Genomic DNA, 15,944 nt, shown 5'->3' with positions numbered 1-15,944 from the left:
AAAACCATTTTTCATTCTTTTTCCAATTTGAATAACAGCCTTATCTGTTCCAAGTAACCAAATGATTTCATGGAAATGTTAAGACACTGAAAAAAACAAAAATCTCTAGTAAAAGATACACAGAGAGGGAAAGCTGGCTGGCTGCCAAATCAAAAGGAATCAGACAAGTAGCTCCAGTCTTCCTCATATCTGCGTCAGATCCTGGGGGAGGGTCTGTGGAAGCGATTGAACATTCTTATTAAAAACACGTGTTTAGTGAACCTAAACACACACAGATGTTTAGATTCAGGTGTTTTCAGGTACGCACTACACTGGGCTGCAGTTGCCATTGTATTAACTTGTACTGTGTTTACTTTTTAATTATATTTGCTATCGTATATGCACATGTTGTGTTGGAGCATTTTTTCCTCTTTCTGCAGGTGTAGAAGCAGACTTATGGGGTGATGGTTTCCATTCTCTTTATCCTACCTTCTCCTAACTTCCTCCCTTTCCATTACTTTTGAAATAAACCAAATCAATTTCACAGGTGAAGCTGTAATGCTCCACCTGTGAAAGGAAATCTATTGGGCCACACAGACCATAATGGGTCCCACACTGCCAGCCAGACAGACACACTAAAACAAAAACACACTCATTGAAAAACCAGTAAGTTACCTTTACTGCACACTCTGAGATGACTGGGAGATGACCACATCCCAAACAAAATACACAGGGGAGTGCATTTTCTCAGAGCACAGCATATATTTTACAAGCAATGGAATGTGTAAAATCGATATAAATGGTGGTAATAAACCTGTGCATCCTGAATTTAGGCTCTATTAATGGCTCATGTTATCATTTGGCACTTAAACTTCCATCACAATCAGAGACGTGGCTGCTCTGACAAATATTTGCTGAAACAAATTTGCTGTCAGAACATGTAATTCATGCAACTCAGAGTAAAGTTCCCACTAAACTCATCACAGACATGATCGTCAGCCTTCAACTAATTGATGGGAGTCGTTCTTATTCCTCATTGGGATGTTTATGCAACAACTTTAGAAACAAGTTATAGATTCACGTTTGTAATTTCTGTTAATTTCCTCAAATCCTAAAGGGTTGAATTGATTCAAAAAGGATTAAATACATTTACTTAATAAACGCTCCTACAGGTTTTGATTTTCTTTAATGACACGTTAAGGCCTGAAAACATCTTGGTGGCTGACTGATCACACACAGCTAGCATGAAGAGGATCTGTCCAATACTCACTGGATTGACCAGCATCCAGAACTGATACGTGTAAATAAAAAAATAACTCTTTTTAAGAGTTGTTTGAAGGGATTTAGTGGCCAAACGGAGTAGAGAGACGTTAGCAGGTCTGTCCACCTGTTCGACTTTAACTTGCATGATCACATTTGTTCCCAAGAAGTGAAACTGGCTCATTTTCAGTTATTTGGTTTGTATTTAAGCTGCAAGTGCAACATTTTTCCAGCCCAGTCCTCCTCAAGAGTATGAAACCTGTGGTGACGCCCATTGAACAAACTTTAATATATCAGTTGTGTAGCATGTATTCGAGTCTGTTCATATAAATTTCACCACATACACGTCAGGGAAAACTCTTGAGCGCATTTTTTGTCTTAGAAAAAAATCACTCAAGCCTCTTCATTCCAAAGCTGAAAACAAGGATTTACATAAACAACCAAAACATTAACAATATTAATTCTCTCACTTGACATTGGCTGGCAACCACAGAGTCACATTTGTATATTAGCCCAATATATTTGAGGAGCATTTCCCTTTTAAACACTTGTTTGACCTCATTAGTAAAGTTGCTTTATTTACCGAGCTGTGAAATATCACTATTTTAGTTCACTTGTATTTCTTTAATCACCCATCAGCTCAGTTACACTGCACCTCAGTTGTTGTTTCTTCCGTATCAGCCTTGTTTTCTTGAGAGACTGCGAGTGTTTCCTCAGATGTCTGTAACGTCGCTTTATCAGTTAGAGTCCCAGAGCTGCTCTTCTTCTTCTTGTTCTTTTTTGAGCTGTATTTCTGAACAGCCTGCAGGACGTCAGCAGCCGACCAGTGGTTACGCGTGAGAGCGTCCTGCAGGGTAAAGAAGCCGTCTCTGGTCCGCCTCACTCCCTTACACACCGCCGTGCTGCGCAGCTCCAGTCCAATCTCGTGCACAACTTTGCGCAAATATTTCTGCGTTTCGTTCAGGCACTGCACCTCTGTGAAAGGCAGAGCACGTGACGTGTCATGCGAGACAAAGGGACTGAAGAAATAAATCTTGGATTCTCTGTTTCTCACGCTCAGCTGAGTTTACCTAAGGTGAAGTGCGGTGGCTGGAAGCGAATGCATCGTAAGCCTGTCAAAATAGGAACCGATTTCCCGTCTGGACCCAACAAGCCTTTTACAGCCAGCTCATATGCTTCCTGTGAGTTCATGTCTACACTGGAATACCTATTGTGAGGGATAATAGCAGTCATTATCTGCAGGATAATTTTGTTCCTTGCAGTGGCCTAAATTAATACGCGTCGTGCAAATGAAGTTGGTTGCCTACGTTCTCAGGGCTTTCTGATTGGCTCCCTCCAGCATGGCTAGCACTCTCTCCATCTTCTCCTGAGTGATGTGATCTGATGAACGAGATTGTGTTTAAGGACAAATGTCACCAAATACTATTGCTGATACAGCATACATACAACAGTTAATATGTGTTTAATACAAAAAAAAATACAGCTAAAGAAAATCAGATTTCTTTACAAAAAAAAATATAGGACTGCCTTATGGGTAAAGATGTTAAATTAAGAAACTATTTGAATAAAAAAAAAGTTCTTACCATAAGTGGATCGTTCCACAACTCGACTCGTGTGAGTAAAATCATGTGTTGCCATCCCAAATTCACCTTCCAGTGTGTAATCCTAAATCAGAACCAAACATTGAACTGTGCCTAAGAAGTTTAACTTAAGTACATAATTTTACGTATAAGGTAAAATAGTCAGAGGTGAGAAATTACCCTTGTGGTTTGTATCCCGTAGAGATTGTTCAGGATCTTGTTCCCATTCCCCACGGCCATTACTGCAAGAACAGAAGCTGAATAACTGCTCTGGGATTTTCTTCAACAGATAAACTATTGTTGTATGTGCCCGAGTAAAGTTTTACCAAGAACACCAGAAGATGAAGTATCCAGGCGGTGACCCACTCCAACTTTGAGATGCTGGAATTCAGGTCCAGTCACTACAATATTGGAAGATGTGATTTTACAGGGGCTGCATGATGCCAGAGCTGAATATAGCAATGATATGATACAATTAACCCATATTTTTCTCGCTCTTTTCCATAATTACACCCCCTTCCCATCTTCTGTGAGCTTTAAAGTCTCAGCCACTAAAACCAGAATACGTACGATGTGCATTAAGGGTGGCCAACTTCAGTCCTGGTCAGCTTCTTATCCTGCAACTTTTAGATGCCTCCCTTCTCAAACACATCTGAATCAAATGAATGGTTTATTACTGGGTGGCGGGATTCAGCCGTTTGAATGAGGTGAGAAAAGACGCATCCAAGAGTTGCAGGTTGGGTCAGACTTTAGAAAGGTCTTACAGTGGCAGCAGCCCACGGCCCTGATTTTTGGGGGGGCTCAAAAGATGTTTTTTTTTTTTTTGTATTAATAAATGTGTGAAAAACTGTACTTTATATAATACTCGTTAGACCCATATCTGCTGAGTTGTGTTAATAGTTTGGGGATTTTTGTGAAGAAAAATAATAACAAAACAACAAAACAAACAAAACAACAACAAAAACAATTCGTGCAATTCAAAATCACAAAGTTCTAGTCAACTTCAGCATGGATGGAAGACAGGGGACATATTAAGCCTAACATGCATCAGTTCATACTGATGTGTAGGACTTATTAATCTGTTAAAATTTGGATTGCATTTTTTTCTTCTTCTTCTTTAGAGGACAGGGGACCAAAACTGTCCCCAGCTCAGGGGCCCACATCCTTGTAAATCTGGCCCTGGCTGTAGGATATCAGCTCTCAATAACTGGACGTGTATGGTCACGACTGGTGTGCATCAAAGACAGTTAGACATAATCTAACTCACTGATTCTCTAAATATGTAACACACGACATACCCAGAGGGTGCTTGGACAGGACGGGGACAGAGACTGGCCTCAGCATGAGTCCTCCAGATGCTTTAGATTCGTTGTTTGGGTTTGGTAAGAAGCGAACTTGATGAGTGAGAGGCGGAGCAGGTGTATCGTTCACACCTGAGGACAACACATCCACAGGCGCTCCACATGTTATCCAGCTCTACTACAAGTTCTAATATAAAGTCACTGCGAGAAAGGACATAGATTGTTTTGGAGACGAATCATTACAAATCTCACCTTTCAGAAGATTAGTCTCGATGGTGTCCCTCACTAGCTTCCAGTGCACTCCTGCGGGTTTGTAGACGCAGAACAGACCCTCTAACCTGTGGAACATTCGCACAGCTGGGCTCCGCATGGCGACAGCGCGGATTCACCTCAATTTCACCTAAAATAAATTACATTATTTAATACTTTGTAGCAGTCAGATGTTTGTTGTCCTCAGGAAAAGCTGTCCTTACACGTGAACCTTTGCGCATGCGTACACAAAGCTGGTTGAACGTCTTGGTCGCTTGTTGTACACTGCCTCCTACTGGAGTGGATGTATGAAAACAACTATGTGCTGATATAAAAGGTTACATATGAATTTAGAATAACTGTAGTTGGCATGGTTATTATTTAAATAAATCTTTCAGTTGTGGAAGTTGAAAAATAAGGTATTGTTGTCCGTAGAAAATACAAAATTTAAAATAAATGCCGCGTTATCTCTGCTACTGCCAACAGATGGCAGCAGAAGCTCGATCGTCACAGAGTGAGGCAGATGGAGAGAAGACGAAGAGGATGAGGAAGGGAAGGATTTCTAATCTCGCTTAAAACCTGCAGGTGATCGTGGAGACTTTATTTCGGTAATGTTTAAAGTTGTGCTAAGTGTTGGTGATGCTCTAAAACACAACTTCAAAGGTTGAGCGCAGGTGCAGAGAAAATTAGCTTTCTTATGTTAGCTGCTGCCGTTAAAAATATAACTACATTATCACATATCAGGCTGGTGGTGTTGAGAGCTTATATATGTTTTGCACGTTGTTTCAAGGTCAAAACAGCTTTTCTAGACGGGTGGTTAATTTATTAAAATCATTTTTTTTCAAGGTAGACAGTCTATTCGGTATTATTACACATGAACAAGTCTGTACATGTTCAAAACGGTGAGTTAAAACTAACCTCAAGCGCACATCCAAAGGATTCATAAGAGAAATGAGCAGAAATTTCAGCAGCGCTCTTCTCTGGATAAAACTTGCTAATGTTAGCACAATGTCGATAGGAATTACCTGAGAGAGGCAGTCAGGGATGGGCCATTGGACCATTTATCCAGAACATTTACCTTAAAGTCAAACAGTGTTTTGGAAAAAAGGTCTTAATCAGCATGTTAAATTTCATAACAGTACAACTGGAAACGGACTGAATAAGCATCACTTGTTGGGAGGGTTCTCTTTCTTTAAGCTGTAAAACTTAGTTTTGCATCTGGACTAGAACTGCTGTTTCCTTATACAATATTATACAGAGGAATTGTTTAAATATGTGTAATATAAAAAGTGTATATCATTAGTTGAAGTCAAAAAGTGAAACTCTTTGTACAAAAAGTATGATGATTATAGCCTATACATAACACATATTTAAATACATAAGATTAATAAAAACGGATTTTAACGTAGAAATGTCCTGACCTACACAAACCTACCATTATCCAGCAGATAGCCATTGACACAAACATCACAAAAAGTTGTTGTTAAAGTTGCTCACTGTTCGTCTAATACTGCATCCAAACATTACATAAAATTTTAGTGGAAAGAAACAATGTTGTAGAAAAACATACTCTGACTAATGCAGCTTTCAAAGGGATGTGAAGCAAAACCTTTTCAACAGTTTGCAGGAGATTCACAAAGTGTGGATTTGTAAAGTTATCTAAGATCATTTCCACTGCTACCTGTTGCAGAATATTGCACCTACTAAATACTTTCATTCTGCACTCATATTTCCCATTAGATCTTATGTAGTTTTACTCTTGCCAGACAGACATAAAAAAAACTGAACCATGAATTATCATAATTTCTGGAGTTTCCTCAAGACCCAAGATGTACTGCAGAAGTTTCTTTTTGCAGAATTAACAACCAGAAATCATTTTTTAAGTTATTTACATTCCTCTGGAATATTTATGGGCTCCACTTTCCTTTATTTTGCCCAGTTAAGATGGGTTTTCTGTCATACCTGTGCAGCTGTAATGCCCAGAGTTCCTCTGCGCTGGGTGTTGTGGGACATTAAAGACACCCTGCTGAAGGTGCGGGGGTCTGTGGGAGACCATTACTCCAAGGAGGCTGAAAGATGGGGCCTGAGCCTGCATCCTGCAGAGATCAACGCTGCTTTCCAGGAGACGTATCGGCGTTATTCCAGCAGATACCCAAACTATGGCGGCTCTCAGGGTCAGACCGGACAGACTTGGTGGACAGGAGTCATGCGAGACACTCTGGCTGAGTGCAAAGTCAACGATCCGGCTCTGCTGAACACAATGGCTAACAATCTTTACCAAGATTTCTGCAACGCAGAAAAATGGGAGGTAAGCAACATTTGACACCTTTATGCACATAAAACAAAGTAAATAAATCAAAAATGATTCCCTCCATTTTGTTAATTATTAGGACAGTCAGGCAATGCAGAAAATTCCTGAAAATGAAACACATGATCTTTTTTGTTTTCCAGGTATTTCGAGACTCCAAGACGGCCCTTGAACGATGTTCCTCTCTTGGACTGAAGCTGGGCGTCGTGTCTAATTTTGACAATCGCCTCGAAACGATTTTACGCAGCTGCGGGCTGCTGTCGCACTTTAGCTTTGTGGTTACATCGGAGGCGGCCGGCGTGGCGAAGCCTAGCCCGGCCATCTTTCATCAGGCCCTCCAGAAATGTGGCACATCCGCTGACAGAGTGGCTCACGTTGGGGACCACTACGTGTACGATTACCTCGCGTCTCGCTCTGTGGGAATCCACGGCTTCCTCTTAGACAGAGACGACTCGCACAAAGAAGGCGATGTTCCTCAGGAACACCGGGTTGTGACATTGGATGAGCTGCCGTCACGCCTTCAGGAACTTATGATCGAATGACGCAAGAAAAAAATCTGTACATCCGATTAGGCCTGTCACAAAACTAACTTCGCTAATTTACCTCAGTAATGATCGTGATAAATGATCAAATTGCTGTTTTGAGACCATTTTCAAGAAACATATTGATAATAAAAAATTATAAAGCAAATTTGCCTTTTTGAGGGACAGTAAACAGCTAAGTTTAACACTGGAACTTAAATACATTTTAAATATCTAAATTAAAACAACCCAAAACATTAAAATAGAAATAGAAAACACACTCAGCCGAAACCATAAATAAAATGGATTATGACGTCTCTATAAACAAATTTGCTCCTTAAAAAAATTCTTAATCATCAGAATATAATTTATTGAAGTCATTTTAATTTGTCATGCAATTAATTAATACGAGTCAGTTGGAAGTTAATATCCATTTTGGGCTTTGTGAATCCAAGCGCTTCTTCACTAATGTGAACTCTGACAGATTCTCTTGTAGCAGTGATGTATAAATTAAATGTACAGTATGTGTTCATGGGTTACGCCGCCAATACAGATGTTTATATTCAATAATCTATGTCCGAAAAATGATTATCTGCCTATATGATTATAACACACTGTAGTCATTAAAATACAAGGTTCATATTGAAAATGAACCTAAAGGACAAATAAACGTATTTATTTGTATTTTTTTTACAAATAGTTCATTCTTTGTTTACTTGATTTCAAAAATAATAAATAGTTCTTTGAAAATGTTTTGCAACCTAGCTGAATGTGAGAAACTAATTGCCTCCTAAACCCAATAACTGATAGTGATACCGTTGGCAGCATCACCATCCATAAAGTGTTTCTGATAACTGGGAATCAGTGATATTGGGACCCATCTTTTATTGCAGGATTGCGAACATTCAGTTTTAATGGAGAGTTTTCCAGCTTGAATGGCCTGTTTAAGGTGATGCTGCAGTATTTCAACCTTAGCTAACCTTAACTAGGTCACTCCAAAAACATCCTTTAGATTGTTTTGAGCCATTCAGAGACTGACTTTCTGGTGTTTTTGTTAAATCATAAATTATTTTCATTATCTGCCAATTTTATTTGTCTGGTCACTTCCAGACTTGCCTTTAAAACCAACTATTCAGGCTGAAGCACAACGAAGACGCATCAAACTTCACTTCCCTCAGTTACGGTCGGTGTCATGGCAGACAGCTCCTCGTACCGACCCAGGTTCTGTTCGAGGTTTCTTCCTGTTAAAAGAGAAGCTTTTTCCTCTCCACTCTCACCACATGCATGCTTGGTATGAGGGATTACTGCAAGTGTAACATCAACGACTCAATGCAGGCGAGAAATGAGCGATGCTGGCCCTACATGCTCGTCCAGGAGGAGGGAATGCTGCAAGTCAATGACTCGATGCAATCTGCTGGGTTTCCATAGATGGAAAACTCTTAGCTAACTGCACTGATTGATACGTTAGATTAATTGGAATGCATGTATTGTAAATTTGTGGTTTTTAAACAGCCCAAAAAGTGCAAAAAAAAAGGGTTTTAAAGTCCAGACTCAAATCCAGTTAAGATAACAAATGTAAACAAACACTCTTACTCATAGTGTCAGGTCTAATTTTATAGATTTTACTATTGATAAATTCTTACATTAAAATCTGATGGTCTGAAACATTTAAATGTGATAAAAAGTCATTTGGAGAGCATATCATTTTTCACAGGACAGGAGATCAACTGACATACATTTGGTTAGAAATGAGTGAAACGTTTGGTTTATAAGAAACTTTCTCCTCTTGCATTTGTTACTTTTCTGTCACTTCTTCAGTGTCCCTTAGGATCAGTTACCGCCCCAGCAAAATCACATCTCCAGCGGGGCAACAGAGTGAACTGATCCTTTAACTGAAGCTGCACGGCTTTGATCGTTCCCAGTGATTCATCGCAGAGCTAAGCAGCAAGAAGAGGGCAGGGTTTCTTAACCCTAATGCCTTTGTAAATACTCTTATTTCAAACCATCTGTCCAGAAGCAGAAACCGGAGATGTTGGTGTGGGGAAGAGGAGACCTCAGGGGAGATGGAACCCAAAGCATAACTTTAGTCTTTTTACAGAAATGACAGCTTGGCACTTGTTGGAAAAAACTAAAGAGTTGACTGAATTTCCTGAGCTACACAAAAGCCACAGCATCAAGTAGCCTCCCAGCTTTTCTTTTTTTTTTTTGATAATTGTTTGATTCTCCCCAATTGTTTGTCTTAATTTGTTTCCATATCAATGAGCAGCTTTTGTCAAAACATTTTGTTTATCTTGAGGACTGCAACCAGAAGAGCTGCTTAATTCAAAGCTGGTTTAGAAGCTCAGCCAGACGGCTCTAAAGAGCTCCGCCGAAATCCAATTGGTGACATAATGGGATTTCAAAACGAAGCTGCTCCGGCGAACGCCAACATGGAAGAGTGGGCGGGTATGCAGCAAGGGAACAAGCCAACCTGACGTGCAATCAGAGCCAAGAACAAACGCTTTAATGGGAGCGGGTGCAGATCGTGTGAAGCCAGGGGCTGAAACGATTCTCTCTGCAATAAAAGCACTCAGAACTTTGGCCCGTTGTTGAAATGTGCCTGAGGGTCCAGGGTTCTGCTTCAACATTTACGCCTCTTAAAATATTGAAAGGAAGAGAGGAGCATTGAAAAACTGGAGTATGTTGAGGGAGATTTAAAAAAAAAAAAAGCTTCAGAAGTTAAAAAAAAAGAGTCACGCGAAGAGAGATGGAGTAGAGACTTTCAGTGGCTCTATCCTGTTAAGAAAAACCTTTTTACATTTTAATGCTTTTTCTACTGTTAGGGTGATATTGTGTGCAATTCAAGTTGAAAACCTTTTTAACAAAATGCAATAAGCTGGTCAATTCTTTTCAAAACTTTCAAAGTGCAACTCTTATAAGATCTTCCAGCAATGTGCTTCCTTTAATCAGAACAGGGGTCTGCAGCCTTTACAAACCAAAGAGCCATTTTTTCCCTCAGCTAAATAAAACTTGTCTTGATCTGCAAGTGTTACATTTGTGAAAAGAAAACTTAATTTTTTTAAATAAATACAATAGGAAATTTGTGGTCATTTTTAAAGAACCACCATTACAACATAAAACATTTGCAAAAAAAAAAAAAAAAGAATTAACATTTTTCTCAATGGTTAGTTGATGTAAGAGGAAAATGAAACAAAACAATTATCAAAAAATAATAGGTTGTGTAATGCAGGAATTATTCCACACAAAAAAAAAACTAAAATAGCTGCTAGAGGTGCATGTTACATCTATATCTTATAAAATGTGTTGGTTCTGCACCTTTTCAGCCAAATTAAGGAAGAAACATAGTGGAAGGTCAAACGGCAGTTGCAGTTCCAGAGCTACAGGTAGCAGAGATCTCAACTAGAACTATAGTTTGCACAGAGACCCCAACAAAAGATCTCACTGTACAAAGGTATCATCAGGAGAAGAAAAACAATTTCACAGCCTCATCTATGAGACACTGTAAAACTGCAATCAGTAACTGAAGAAAATTTGGAAAAAGTGACAAAGATGTTTTTCCAAAATTAATAAAAAAGGAGGAGACTGAAAAAAGTTTTTGTTTTGAAGAAAAAAATCTATATTGTGGATCAAATTTCTCAAAACCTTGCTGAAGAATCATGCTTCAATGAAACCAGATTTAGGAGCTTTTTAATTCCGTAGCTGCCTCGTCCACTTTAAAGAGAACGCTGCGTTTTTCCTCGAATGTTTTGTCTCATTTACCCAGAGGTGGTTGCTCAGTTAAACTTCAGCCTAATGTAAAACGTCCCAATCATCTTGCCGGTCATAAGTGGTCTGGTCTGCTGGCAAACAGGCTGTCCAGTAAACCAAAAGAGAGCAGGTGAACCAACAGGAGCCAGGTTGCTCCTTGCCTCAATGTCACAGATTTGTTAAAAACTTTCAGATTTTGACACCAAAGTTAAAACAAAAACATGAAGTCTGCAAATAAAAATAAAAAAAAAAAGGCTGCTGCTCCATTATTTACTTTGCTCAACTCCAATCAATGTCCCGAGTTTTCTTCTTACCTTTCTGCTAGATGCTCCTTTGAGGGCAGCTTATGTAGCCGCTTTACTGGAGGTTTGACCTGCTTTCAAAAGTGCTGTGTCGCTAAAAGCAAATAAAGGATATTTTCTGTATTCTCTGACCAACAACATTCAACACAAGAAATGAACAAACATCCAAACTGAAGTGTGGTGGTGGGAGCTTCATGCTGTGTACATGAACAGTTGCATCTTTTGATCCAACACCGTGTGGTTTCTGCTAGATACCTGGGTTTTAATTTTCACCACTATAGTGAGTTCAAGCACAGATCCAACTAAAGTAAAAAAAAAAAAAAAAAAGTTAAAAATCGAATGACCAAGTCTCCCTAAAGAGAGCTCTGGATAAGAGAGATCCTCACAATTTGATATGGATTACTTTTGTGAGATTAATGAATCAAATATTGGTAAGTGAAGATATTATGTGCTGATAGACTATGACCAAACACCACCAAATGCTGAAACTGAATTAAAAGGTGCTTCAACAAGGTATTAAATAGATGGCACATTTTCTTCTTAACTTTTAACACTTTTCTTTTACCAGATTTGATTTTAAAGTTGAATTCTACATAAAAAAGGGATTTCAACAGCAGTGTGTGTTAATACTGTACCGATGTAAAATACACACAGACAAACACTTTCATTTTTAATCTTTCATTGGAAAGCAAACAAATAAGTGAGGCTTTCCAGCTGTGACAACAAAAATCCAACCAGGTAAAGTTACAACACATTTTAGAAGATCTTTCTAATAATATATTAGACTTATTTGCTTTGATTTTGACACGTGAAAAAAATGTATATCTTGTAAACAAAAAAAGTTTATCGTCATCTTAAGAGATTTTTTTTGGCATACAGATACCAGAACATTCGTTGTACAGTCCGTTTTTCCCCCCAAACACACACACACACACAAAGCACAAACTCAGGCATGCCAGCATTATAAATTCCTTCAAAAAGTTCTTCAAGCATTCTGAGGCTTTTCTCTTTAAAAAAAAAAATCAAAGTAGAACCAAAGCCGTAACACACCGCTTTTCTTCTAGATGACTCCACGCATGCATCCCCAGATGATGAGTACAAACTGTGCTTGTTCGGTGCTCATTCAGGCAGAATTAGTGGTTTTATTTTGGCATCTCCACATGTGGATGCTACCATAAAGCAACGTGCAGTGTGTAAAGTTTATATTTACAAAAAGAGCAAGAAAACTTAAAAAAGTGCACCTTCATAAAAAATAAAAAAAATTAGCAAAGAGAACAAAAAATGTGACCATCCAGGATGCGCATACGTTGGTACCGTTATATTGCAAATCTGAGAAAAGCACTCAACAGCTCAGGAATTAAAATTAACCGACATCTTCAATGCAGGAATTTACGACAATTTTCCTCCAAAGTTTATCAGAGCAACTTTATGTTGCAGATTACCGTTTTATAAAAGCTAAAGTCCAGAAAATGTGACGTCAGTCAGACCAGTTAAACAATTCCTACTTCTATCAGGTGAAGTGAGTTCCTTCTTTTATAAAAAACAGACACTAAAACATGTTTAAAGCATCAGTTTCCCCCCACACCAAAAGTTACTAAAAATGTCCTTTGTGCGCAACGACTTCTGAGGAAAAACGTGCAGAGACGATAAAAAAAAGGATAAAAATAGGAACTGTGGTCTTCTCAGTTATGAGAAAAGCTGATGGTCATCCTGAAGCCATTCGTTAAAAATGGTTTAGCAGTCAGTTGGGTTGATGTCCTCTGGGTCGTCCAGAAACAGTAATCGGGGCATAGACCTCTTTTCCAGGCGTGATTTGAGGTCCAAACAGACTGACGCAGTTCTGAGTGTGTATCCACTGAAAGCGAGAGCGAGGCGCACGCGTCCATCGTTTTCTGCAGTCTGAAAGCCCCAGTCAGTCGGTGTGGTGCAGATTGGGGGAGGAATATACTTGAGCATTTTCACTTTCCACATGAAAAGCTCCAACTCAGTCATATTGAAGAGGGCAGCACTTTACCTCTGCTGTTCTTGATCGTTTTAGAAGAATCTCCAGGGTCAGAGGCGCCGTGCAGAAACGCACGATGTTTCAAACAGCGTCCCGTCAAACCACTGAAAGTAAAAAAAAACAAAAAAAAAACAACAGTGTTATCAAAAATCACCTGTGTTCAATTGCAATGATTCTTGATGAGGACACAAAATACATAACTAAAAAAAAAAAATAAATCATTTGTTGCATAAATTAGTGACAACTTCTCTTGGAGCAATTTTTGGATAAACCAACTACACAGCAAAAAAAAAAAAGTCACAGGAGCCGTGATCAGTTAGCCAAGTTATGAAAAACAAATCTAAAGGATTTTATGTGATAGACCAACATGGAATTAAAAGATTACACAATTTCAAGTTATTTTGCATATATAAATTTAGGGAAGTGCAACATCAATTTGTTTTCAGTCCCCCGGTGTGTAAATCTGACCTCTGTTGTACTCCGTCTTCACGATGCCATTCGTTCACTGAGGTTTTCTAACAAACCTCTGATGCCTTCAAAGAACAGATTCAATTACACGCAGAAATCGCCCAACACCACCATGTGATTTCTGAGAGTAATTTATTTGAACTAGATGTCAGTTCTGAAAATGTAGAAGATACTTTTAGATTTTTTTATTTGTATGAAAACTGGAAACCTTGATTAGTTTTCATTCCATTTAAAAGTCAGACGTTATTCTAAGCTGGTCTACGACTACACCTTTAAGAAAATCAAATCGATTCGAGCCTCTGGATTTGATTTGACAGATAACAGTGCACGACTTGTGCAAGGCAGAATGTCTGAACTCTCCACACCACTGACTTTTTGCTGGCTATGGTCATCACATATAAAACAAAACATGGATCACCAACTCTTTACAACATAAAAAAAATAAAAAATTAATGAGAGAAACTGGAACCTACAAGAGGATCAATTCTTAAGGTGAATTTTACACCATAAGGTTGAAAAGGTGCCTCTGTTCTTAAACTAAAGTTGTGCAAAAATAAATATTTGGTTAAATGCATGACCAATGTTTGGTTACGGTGAGGAATTTAACTGCTGAGGTTTAGTACAGATGGTTTGCTTTCTGTGGCCACTTTATCAGAAACTGATCTTACAGGCAGAACTCAGAGTAACGAAGGTTTGGAGAACCAGGAAGAAGTTACTCGTCCTCCATGCACTAGAGGATCTAAGAGCAAACTCTGACCATCTCAAAACAGTTAAAACTAACATTTCAAAGCTAAATTATAAATTTTTCACACTCCGTCTCCTCAGCTAGGATCATTTGCGTTACACCACGACCGTTTTCTCAACCTCAAAAACACGGTGCTGTAACTGCATTCACAGCGGCTGCCAATATATCTGATCCCTAATGAGCTAAGTCCGCCGGGAGTTGATCCGTCTCTCTCGAATCAGTAGTTCTTACTCCGTATAATCCGGCTCATCAAGGCATCCTATTATCTTCCTGGAAAAAGGTATTGTGTGTTTGCCTTCGTAATCACTCTTGATCTAGTTTCTGCAAGTGTTGTTTTGGGATTAGATCGAAGTGAAGAGTCAAAGCTAAGCGGCGAAACACAATCACAGCTGGGCCTAACGTCCTAATATTTATCAAGCTATTCTGATTCTTAAAGTCAAGACAATTCGCTCTATTGGGGCATGAAGGGACTAATGCAGAAAATAAAACAAAACTAGAAACCAACACAGCATAGTCAACTCGTGATCTTGAGAGAAGCAATAGAAAATGAATATTTTGAGTCATTATCAGCTTCTTTACATAAATATTTACAATTGGAAAAGCACTAAGAAATTGTCTGTATTGAGATCATGTGAACATTTGTTCTTTTTTTGTAATGACCAAATAATCCTATAAGCCTTATTTAAAAGATGTGATTGTGTAAAGAAATGTGTGACATTAGATGTATTATAAAATACAAACATACTTATTCCTAATAACGCTCACGAGTCTTCATAATAAAAGTGATTAAAACTATAGACAAGGAATGATGAGGCAGCAGGTGCTGATTGCTTCAGGAAACCTGTTTCCATAAGTCGGATTTTTTTTTTTTAGCCTAAAGAAATGTTTAACATTTCATTGGAAACATTCAACTGCTGGTTGTAAACTCTAATAAAAGTAACACACTCAACTAATACCCAAGAAATCTGAGCTTTATCACATCTTTAATTATATATATATATATACATACATACATACATACATATACAGTGGGGCAAAAAAGTATTTAGTCAGCCACCAATTGTGCAAGTTCTCCCACTTAAAAAGATGAGAGAGGCCTGTAATTTTCATCATAGATGTACCTCAACTATGAGAGACAAAAGGAGAAAAAAAAATCTTTTAAAGAATTTATTTGCAAAATATGGTGGAAAATAAGTATTTGCTCAATAACAAAAGTTCATCTCAATACTTTGCTATATACCCTTTGTTGGCAATGACAGAGATCAAACGTTTTCTGTAAGTCTTCACAAGGTTCTCACACACTGTTGGTGGTATTTTGGCCCATTCCTCCATGCAGATCTTCTCTAGAGCTGTGATGTTCTGGGGCTGTCGCTGGACAACACGGACTTTCAACTCCCTCCACAGATTTTCTATGGGGTTGACATCTGGAGACTGGCTAGGCCACTTCAGGACCTTGAAATGCTTCTTACGAAGCCACTCCTT

The 15,944-nt window shown here is 38.6% G+C and overlaps 3 protein-coding genes across 7 annotated transcripts in view; 1 reads left to right on the top strand and 2 right to left on the bottom strand.

Moving 5' to 3' along the window:
• Window positions 1–1,420: 1,420 nt before the first annotated feature.
• trub2 (TruB pseudouridine (psi) synthase family member 2) lies at window positions 1,421–5,654 on the bottom strand. 3 transcript variants are annotated; one of them, XM_008408781.2, is made up of 9 exons: window positions 5,395–5,654; window positions 4,373–4,520; window positions 4,118–4,252; window positions 3,146–3,220; window positions 3,000–3,061; window positions 2,823–2,904; window positions 2,547–2,619; window positions 2,310–2,446; window positions 1,421–2,214 (listed from the first exon to the last, which is right to left on the bottom strand). In XM_008408781.2, the coding sequence occupies exons 2-9, from the start codon at window positions 4,488–4,490 to the stop codon at window positions 1,880–1,882; spliced, it is 1,017 nt and encodes a 338-aa protein (XP_008407003.1). In that variant the 5' UTR covers window positions 4,491–4,520; window positions 5,395–5,654; the 3' UTR covers window positions 1,421–1,879. The 3 variants fall into 3 exon arrangements, with proteins under 3 accessions (XP_008407003.1, XP_008407001.1, XP_008407000.1); XM_008408779.2 differs by lacking the exon at window positions 5,395–5,654 and adding an exon at window positions 4,594–4,699; XM_008408778.2 differs by lacking the exon at window positions 5,395–5,654 and having other exon boundaries at window positions 4,373–4,642.
• Window positions 4,769–7,879, top strand: hdhd3 (haloacid dehalogenase-like hydrolase domain containing 3). 3 transcript variants are annotated; one of them, XM_008408777.2, is made up of 3 exons: window positions 4,769–5,043; window positions 6,340–6,677; window positions 6,821–7,879. In XM_008408777.2, exons 2-3 carry the CDS (start codon window positions 6,345–6,347, stop codon window positions 7,217–7,219), a joined length of 732 nt encoding a protein of 243 aa, XP_008406999.1. In that variant the 5' UTR covers window positions 4,769–5,043; window positions 6,340–6,344; the 3' UTR covers window positions 7,220–7,879. The 3 variants fall into 3 exon arrangements, with proteins under 3 accessions (XP_008406999.1, XP_008406998.1, XP_008406997.1); XM_008408776.2 differs by having other exon boundaries at window positions 4,770–4,954; XM_008408775.2 differs by having other exon boundaries at window positions 4,770–4,977.
• Window positions 7,880–11,904: 4,025 nt separating this feature from the next.
• Window positions 11,905–15,944, bottom strand: part of tgfa (transforming growth factor, alpha) — a 12,686-nt gene continuing 8,646 nt past the window's right edge. Inside the window, exon 7 of the mRNA XM_008408782.2 lies at window positions 11,905–13,353. Coding sequence (XP_008407004.2) covers window positions 13,346–13,353 — 8 coding nt within the window. The 3' untranslated portion in view covers window positions 11,905–13,345. The remainder of the gene's footprint in view (window positions 13,354–15,944) is intronic.

Source organism: Poecilia reticulata, linkage group LG5 (genome assembly GCF_000633615.1).
Source record: "Poecilia reticulata strain Guanapo linkage group LG5, Guppy_female_1.0+MT, whole genome shotgun sequence".
NCBI lineage: Eukaryota > Metazoa > Chordata > Actinopteri > Cyprinodontiformes > Poeciliidae > Poecilia > Poecilia reticulata.
This window is presented reverse-complemented; position numbering and strand designations above follow the sequence as displayed.